Below are 9,219 nucleotides of genomic sequence, written 5' to 3'. Positions count from 1 at the left end.
AAAAACATCAGCTGTGATGTTGATAAGTTTTCACACTTTTATTTTCACCACATCACATGAAGTCAATGAGTCTGAAACATATTGCTGTGTTTTACAGGGTAATTCTAAAGTTATTAAATTAAAGTTTAAAGTGATTGTTTTTTTATGAATTATGACTAAATTCGAACACAAGTGTTATAGCTTTCAATTAAGCAAAAATATTTATCCCAAAATATGGAGATTAAAAGTGTATTACAGTCTAACTTAGAGTAATATTCAAATCAAATATCTTGGAACTTTCTGTTTTTGATTCTAGACCTCATATGATTGGGAAGATTACTTCGCAGTCTGACCGCATGAACGAAATATTGCCTGGCGCGATGTCAAACACGTACGGGTTTGAAAAACAATAATTAAGTCTATTAGGTAGATAACTTGGAGTCTTTTTAACAATCAAATTGTACACCAGTATTTGAAGAAAGCTTCAAGTTACAGCTAAAAAGTTGACAAGCAAATGAAATCGAGCATTTGCATTATATAATACCTTTAATTTCTGAGCCGAATGGGATTAAAGGACTGCAAACAGCTCGCACCCGTACGTAATATAGGCAAAACGAGTGACTTAACCAACTTTTATTTAGATAGTCCTCTGAGCGAAGCATAAATCTTTCACACAACAGTATCGACGTGGGTATCTCAACTTATACTATTGTTAAATATTTATCTTAATTTTTTAGCTTGTGCAACATTATCAATCTTGGAATTATTGAATATAAAGGAAGTTTTCAGGTTTGAGTTTCTTATCCGATATTGGAAGAGCTTTAGTTTTTTTCAGGATTAAGTTAACGCTCTTTATGGGTTGACAATTCATGTATAGATTGTAGAGCAATGTTAATTTTAGGTATTGCATCCTAAATCATGCTTTCTGAAAACTAATATATAATTTTACATCATCAGCGTAGATATGGTATGGACAAAAGGCAGATCGTTAACAAAAAAACGAAAACAGTGAAGATCCAAAGATTGATCCTTGAGGAACACCACTAACTTTGGACATCTTCCTTCTAAGAAGAGGGGTATGTAAGGGTCACTATAATCGTGCTGAAGATGTGAGATATTTGAGGAAGTAGAAAAGGTGGGAGAATAATAAAGTCGATTTTATAGAAAAAATGGATTTTCCTACTTGATACTCATTTACAACACTCAACGAGAATGTATCATTCTCTGCAATTCTAAAGGACATAAAACTAAATTGGGTTTTTCGAAGTAGAGAATTTACGATTCATATCCTCCAAATCAAAATCGTCTTCACAAACTTTTGCATCTTTCTTAAGCCTATGTTCTTAACTTTTTTCCATAAAAAAAACTTTAGGGACCAGTTTGAGTTAAACTTATTATTATAAAAATTGTATATCGCACATTCAAGCTCGTAACAAGATTACGTGACTATTTAAACTAGCGAAGCAATTATGGACAACCAAAACGTCTCCAACAACGGCATTGCCTTAATTACACTTATTATATCAAAAGAGAACCAGGAAAAACACTTTAATATTTTAAAGTGAGTTTTCAATAGACCGCATTTATAAAAAGATTAACAATCGCTGAGGTAAAATTCTCATTTTGAAAATTGACGTTCGATGTGTTATAGATTAAGTTCAAATCCATAAGCAATCGTTAGATAAATAATTAACATTGATGTTACGAAAGTCACGATACTGCAAGGATTGATAGGATTTCTTTTTCGAAATTTAATACAAAGGTTGCGAAAACAAGGTCGTGATATGAAAATACAGATAATTGTCTGTAATATTTATAAGAAATACATCAATCAACGATGGTACACAGTTACCGTTCAATATAATTAACAAGAGAGACCTAGAGAATTAATTCATGTTCTAAAACAATTTGATTTTTTTTTTATAATAAACGGTCACTCAAAGGGTTATTAATATCCTTAACATGTTTAAAGTTTAAACACAGTGCGAGCTTTAGGAAAATAGGGAAGTATTAAAGAGGAGATACCGATGCACATTGGTCTTCAAGTTTTGAATATCAGAATGATAGGGAAAAACAGAGCTAGGTATGTCCATTCCTAGAAGTACGAGTATTACGGCTGAATTGTTTGAGGGGGGGAATGCAACTGGCTAATTCGACAGAACACTGTTTATAAAAATATCGGTAGAACAACGAAAGGCTTGAAACATTGCGGTGGTGTTCAGGTGACGTAATTGTGTTGGTTATAGTTTTATCGCCTATCATTTTCAAAGCTCTTTTTTGGACCCTGTCCAAAATACTTAAACTTGTTTTAGGGGCACCTGCCCAAATATCAGAAGAGGTGAAACATTTCTTGCACCGTTGGAGAAATCGTAAGCACCTAGCAGCATTTTTGGCAATATCGAATATGTTATCATTCCATAAGAGGTGATCTGTGATATACATACCGAGTACTGAAAGTTGATTAGTTTCGATGCAAGTGCCGCTCATGGATAGCAGCATCGGGATTGTGTTACGCTTTAATGACAGGAGACATGATGAAGGATAATGCGAACGTTGCTTCCAACTCTTTTTCGAATATTTCACAGATGTTTTTGGAAATTTTACAGGTAATCTGATCAGAAATTTAAGCCTTTGATCTCTAAGTATGTTCTAAAATGTATTAAACGAGAAAACAAATTGCTTACAAATCAAAATGTAAAAAATCGATTTAAATGCTAGAGCCAAAAATGTTTATAATTTATGTCTGCGTTGTCCACTTTCCGACTTAAGCTTAGTATATAAGATTGGAAGGCCTTCCAATATTACGGGAACAGTCAGAAGCCTTCCAATAGCATCAAAATAGGTGATAATTGCCAATTTTCTATCAGTGAAAATACTACACAATTAGTTGGTAGAAAATCGACTGACAATTGCCGAAAATTCTTTGTCTTCTAATTAAAAATCGTCTGTTTACTCGGTTGAAAGACTTTATAAAACTGGTAGCCACACCGGAATATAATGTGTTTGTTTCTAAAAACAGAAACGACTGAAAGAATTTCCAGGATATCGAGATATTGTCGCTTGGGACCTGGTCGGATTTCTTTTCGAATTTTGTTAAGGTTAAATCGAAGCTTGATCAGAGGTTTGACGTCCTGCCAAATCTTGTCCTAAGGTAGTTTATGCTCCGTACAATTGCATTGATCGTCTTGATCTCGTGGATAAATTGTAAAGTTTGTACCTAATGCGTTGTGGAATTTTTTTTAAACTTCTTATTTAGTATGACTTCTTTTTCCTTACGAGTATTTAGCCAAACGGTGACTAATTATTTATTTTTTCCTGCTCAAAAACTTTCTGTCAATCAAAAATTGGATGATGTTGTTAGCAGAGGAAAAAAAATTAGTTAAATTAGTTTTTTTCTCTCTGGTTGTTAGCACCATCTTCAAGTGGTTGTGATGAAATTTCGAATCTTATCTTGAAAAAATAGCTTTAAAACTTGTCGATGTTTTTATTCATCTTTTACATTTAAGCGTTTTTAAAGGAGTTTTTCCGACAAATAACAATGGGCCTATGTTTTAACTTTTTCAAAAAGAGGTATAGAAATGATACAAAAATTTAAATTTGTATATTTATTATATTATTGGATTATAATTTTATCCTAATCATACATATGGCTATAATGTTCTTGATAAACTAAAATATAATTTTCTTTTTCGTGTTGACTCATTTGTGCTATAAGATCATCATTTATAGCATCAATTGGATATGGACGTCCTGCCACATGTACTATAGGCGCATCATCATCTTCCGATTCAGAATTGATGTAATTATTTTGGTTGATATTAGCTAAAATTAAACGATTCCGGTTAACTTTGTTTTCTTTTTTTTTTTTAAATGTTAAAATAATATAACTTACGAATTGTAGCATTTTCAATGTCTTTCTCATCGTCACTAGAATCACTTGAGTTAGCATTGCTTCTCAGTCCTTTCAAATTTGTATCACTTTTGCCAGGTTGCTTTTCATGTTGCAACAGCACAGACATAATATCCTCGTTTTCCTTTCGATTACGTCCACTATTCGAAGCACTAGCTGTTGTGGTTGGCTGACTTGAAGCTTGTGCAGCTTGATCAAGAATTGTGTCAACATTCTCAGAATTATCTTCGGAAATAATTGTACTCTCTGTCATCCATACTGGACGAGCCTTACGCTCGGCACTGACTTCTGGTGCATCATCACCGCCGATACTAATGTCGACTCGAGTTTCTTCGACAGCAAATCCTTGGTTTCTAGTTGCTTCTCCCGACCAGGCTTGGCCATCAGGACGCATTGTATTTTGTTTATTGAGCCTAAAATAACCAATAATATAATAATTTCTTCCCAAACGAAAAACTGTTTAATACTTACCCTCGAATCGTATCAATATCAACTGGTTCAGGTTCCAAAATTTCGGGAGCAAGTTTAATACCTTCAACTTCTCTTAGTAGATCATACAAAGGTTGAAGTTGTTCGTTAAATTTTGCCAGTAATAAACGTGAATCTTTCTTTGGCATTGCAGACATATCTTCCTCAACAGCACTGTCACAGAAAGTGCATCGAAATTCTTGTGATTCAAAGTCAAATAGTTGATCAGCCTTTAAAATACAAAAGATTATATAATGGCCGAAAAAATAAAAACAACAACGAAAAAACAAACACTTACTTCTAAATCTGTGAAAGTCTTATTACAATTAGTGCATTTGAAGCTAGCTCGACTTGTAGCATCTCTTTCCTCAGTCTCCATACGTTTTCGCATCAAATCCAATTTGTATTTAACAACATTGACAAAGGTCTTGTAGTTAATAAAATAGTAATTGACTTTTTGGGCCTTGCCATCGGGCCCAGTTTCCATTTTCAAGCGTATTTGAATGAACTTGTCATTCCTCAGGGTGGATATTCGAGCACGCATTTGTTTCTTTTCAAAACGTAGTAATTCAGCAATGTCATCTTCTTTCATGCCTTTTTTTACAGAAAGAGATTGAGAAAATAAACCCATTAGTTGTAATCTTGATTTATTTTAAAAATGTATTCAAATTGTATTCGTTTCATCTACTTACAAGGATTTCTCACGAGCATGTCAATGATTAATGCATCCTCAATAGAATAGAAGCCTCTCACAACTAATCTAGCCAACTGTTTCAGACTACTTGGTACTTCAGTTACATACTTAGTTTCAGTTGTTGTTGTGCTCGACATTTTGCTGTAAAGAAATACAAAAGAAATGCTTTGAAACTGAGAAAAGAGACTAGGATGCGACCCACACTGATAGCTTCCTATTAAAGCCCTTTAAAATAATAATTTTTTAATAGGCAAACTAATTATTTAAGAAACTTTGAAAAGTATATGATCAATAATTAAAGTTTTTGCTGTACTTTGTGTGTTGGGCTAAAATTCCCGAAAACCCAAAATATCGAATTTCGAAAGTCCAAAAAAAAAAACCTTTATATACAAAGTTTGTGGTTTCGAGATTCTGTTTTTTTTTTGGATTTTGGGTTCATGGGATTTTAAGTTTTCTGTTTATTTTAGATTTTTTGTTTCGGAGTAGATTCAAAATTCTGGATATTGTTATTTTCAAGATGTTTTGGACGTTAAAACAATTTAGTTAAAATTATATATGAAGTTAATATATGAACACCCTGTCCAAAAAGTACAATTTCAACATTTTTATCTGTCAACTTCTGCGCATTCGCAAGATTGCTTACGCAACAATGTATCTCAACAAAATATACTACACCAAACATTTCACCTTTCACCACACACACTTCGCAGCAAAACAACAAAATATCAGTTTCAAAACAACAGCGGTGGTAGAAATACAAACAGCACTATGGTGACAGCGACGACAGCTAATGTCAAATGTGAAAACGTCGACTTACCTTGGGCTGGAGCACTTGTGAATGAAGTTTTACGAAAACTAATTCTTTAAATTGAATTATCACAAAATTAGAGTCGTTAAATGCCAAAATAACATTTAATTGGGGTAGAAGGCGACTTAAAGTAACGAGGGGAATTGTTTTTGGAATAAAATTTAGGGTTTATAGAATTAAATTTTAGGTTTTAGTGTTGAGCACAATTCGCGAGCCTTTTCACCGAACGCGCCATCACAAAAGACAAAATAATTTAACAGGGTGCCGCGTAATTTTGAAAATCAATTCATACTTGTTGACAGTTTTTAGGGGGTGTTTACATGTTCTTATGAAACTCTAACAAAAAGTTTAACAATTTAATAATCTTATTTAATAAGAATCCATTTCAACAATAAAATATTTTTGGAGTTGATATGGATTTGACTGGGCATTGCGCTTATGATTTTAAGAGGAAGAGAATTAAGGAATCTTAAACTATGAACATGAGGAGATGTGCATTTCAAAGTAATCAAGGAAGATGCAAGTTTTCTGTGTGCATCAGATACTAATTTTTATAAATCGAGTCGAAAAACCTAAACTGATTTTTCTATGGGTTTTGACAGTTCAAAATATTTAAGTAATTTGATGTAGTCAAAGACAATGTTCGTATTATAAACTGTATGAATAGGAGGGAGCTTTTGAAAGTGACGCAAATATTTAAGCAGTACAAAAGTAAATGTCAAAATAATTGATCTCAAAGGCGGTCAATGAAGCTATCTGTACTAGTAGTAAATGTCATTTCTTTAAATTATTGAAATACAGTCCGAAGAGCAATTATAATTTTCTATCTCTATTTGGGTGATTTAACAAAAGTAACTTTCGGGGATAATTTGTTTACGATAGTTATTAAACCAAATTTACGAATTCCGGTGTAAGAATCCCAGTGAGAGGCTAGTCTTGCAGCTTTGGCACGGTTGAAAAGTTTCCTGCCTTCTTTCCTGAGCGAGTCAAGCTCTGAGGCCCACCATTGTGGTTTCCTCTTATGTGTATAAGTGGACAAGCATTTTCTAACGATCTGTTCATAGCTGAGGTAAGGTCATTGACTTTGTTGTCAAGTTCATTAGCGTTAGAGGAAGGACTAGATAGTCCAGGTTCTAGTAAACTCTGTAATGCGTTCCTGTATGAAGCCCAGTCAGTTTTCCGATAGTTTCGAAAAGTCAATTGACCCGGGTTATCATCCACATCCACGATTCTCTCAAGGGTTTTTCTAGGGAGAGGGTTAAGATGGTCATGGCCAAGATACTCCGACAGTAGCCAGAAACTTCCTTTAATTGTTTCCAGCCTAGCTACGGTGGTATCTTTGTCACTGAAATGATTGAGTAAAAATACGTTAATGCTTCGTTTCACTAGTATGCAAGATCTAGGTTCACCTTTATCTGTCACACACAGTGTGTAGTACAAAAGAGTCCTGAATCCTCGAACAATGGATCCCACAATCCATGGCTTTTGGATCAGGACAATGTCTTCTCCGCTTCTTGGCAGACGGAGAAGAAGTGAGGCCGAGTCCTTTATCGAGTGTTGGAGATTAATCTGTACTAACTGCAGCATTTTGGCTACAAATAGGCAGATCAACCTCCACCACGGTTTTGTTCTGATCCTCTGAGTCTGAGAATGAACCCAAGAGTTCGTCCTCGATCAGAAGGATCATGTTAAGGTCGTCCTCAGTCTCCATTAAGGATGGACTGTCTATGACTTTTGTAGAGGGTGGAGTCGCGATTGGAGAGTATGAGTTATAAGTCGGAAGGGACGGGTTACAAATTCTGATCATCTCAAGAATGTCCTCGATACCAGCAGGTTTGATTGGTATCTTGGTATAAGTCACAAGACCTCTGGTGCTTAAAATGCCACCCGAGAGCTTAACCTTGGCCAACTGCCAACGATCAGCCGATATTGATCCATCATCATCGCTCCTGTCAATGAACGCAACCACTTTGCCCTTCGCGACGTCACTGAAACTAGATTGTTTCTTGATGGCATTGAGGGGAGTGCTGGTGTTGTGCTACAGATGCCGTTTTGGTGTCGGTACGGCTCCCTCAAGAAACTTTTCACGTTTAGACGTAGAGTCTTTACTGGTCCTTGTTGTAGCAAGTATGCTTTTAGCCCATTCGACGCTACCGGTCTGCCGCGGTGTCCTTTCAGCCCCCGATGATGCACCAGAGGCCTTTAGGATTTTCGCCGCTTGCCGCCTTTTTGAGAGTTTCCCCTTTCTATTTCTGGATGTACTCTCATTAGGTATCGCTACCTTCATTCTCGTTGCTACCAACATTGCAGGAGGGTCCATGTACAGATAAGGTTAGTTAATTCGGAGGTCGCCAGGTATCCGGATACTCCGTTAGAGACTAGGCTATATAATAAAGCTGACAGAGGATTGACGCCATAGGACTGAAAAAAAATACGAAATTTAAGATTATAATCAGGGCTAATGTTTTTTGTTGTTGTAATTTAGAACATCAACAAACTACATTTTAACAAATCAAATCAACTAAAATAAACTTTTGATTAACAAAAAAATAACGACTCACGACGTGTAGACAACAAACATAACCCAAACTCTGTCACAGTTATGATGGCCGTCAAATTATGCGACTCGCAACTAACCTATCAACATTAAAATTCAAAGTCGGATTTGACATTGAGTCGGCGAAATTTCGCACGAATTTTAAATTTTAATAACACAAAACGGCTTGACGAATGAAATTGTACAGAACATTTTTTTTTTAAACAAATTGTAGTAAATTTATAGATTTTCTCAAATCAATGATAATGTTTAATAGACAGTCACTTAATTGTTGGTTTTCAGGGTTGTGACATGCCAAAGGACTGACGTTTTAAGAACTAATTGTGTTTAATAACTTGTAATCAAAATGAAGAACTGAAATTGGCTGACTGAATAAAGGTCTTTCCATTGTTTTAAAGTAAATTGTAATCTCAATAAAGTATAATAAGACTTTGTATATATTAGTTATTGACATCGGGTTAAACAACTTTTGTATAATCACGCATATGGCAATTGTTGCATTCTTTAAAAATTTTAAATTTGAGATTTTAATTAAAGATGACATAACGATGGTACAGAAAAAGAAAAAAGTGTGTCCGTATGTCTATTTGTCTGTCAATTGGTTCGATTGAGTGCAAATTTGTAAATTTTACTTTTTTTTTATTTTTAAGATAACAGTAGTCCAGACAACAGTCGAAAATTCATATTTTCTTAAAAACGAAATTTTCTCTAATATTTTTTTGTCAACTTCTGTTGTTTCTAAACAAAATTTAAAAAATTTCATTTACAAAATTAATTATTTAGTTAAGGTGGCGCTACAGTCC

The 9,219-nt window shown here is 34.5% G+C and overlaps 1 protein-coding gene across 1 annotated transcript; it reads right to left on the bottom strand.

Annotated features, from left to right (window-relative positions):
- Positions 1–3,569: 3,569 nt before the first annotated feature.
- On the bottom strand, positions 3,570–6,111 carry LOC129938941 (general transcription factor IIE subunit 1). Its single transcript, XM_056046780.1, has 6 exons — positions 5,869–6,111; positions 5,050–5,192; positions 4,656–4,951; positions 4,361–4,587; positions 3,872–4,302; positions 3,570–3,801 (listed from the first exon to the last, which is right to left on the bottom strand). The coding sequence occupies exons 2-6, from the start codon at positions 5,186–5,188 to the stop codon at positions 3,614–3,616; spliced, it is 1,281 nt and encodes a 426-aa protein (XP_055902755.1). The 5' UTR covers positions 5,189–5,192; positions 5,869–6,111; the 3' UTR covers positions 3,570–3,613.
- Positions 6,112–9,219: the final 3,108 nt, after the last annotated feature.

This window comes from Eupeodes corollae, chromosome 1 (genome assembly GCF_945859685.1).
Source record: "Eupeodes corollae chromosome 1, idEupCoro1.1, whole genome shotgun sequence".
Classification (NCBI taxonomy): Eukaryota; Metazoa; Arthropoda; class Insecta; order Diptera; family Syrphidae; genus Eupeodes; species Eupeodes corollae.
The sequence above is the reverse complement of the archived record's forward strand: the minus strand, read 5'-3'. Positions and strand labels throughout refer to the sequence as shown.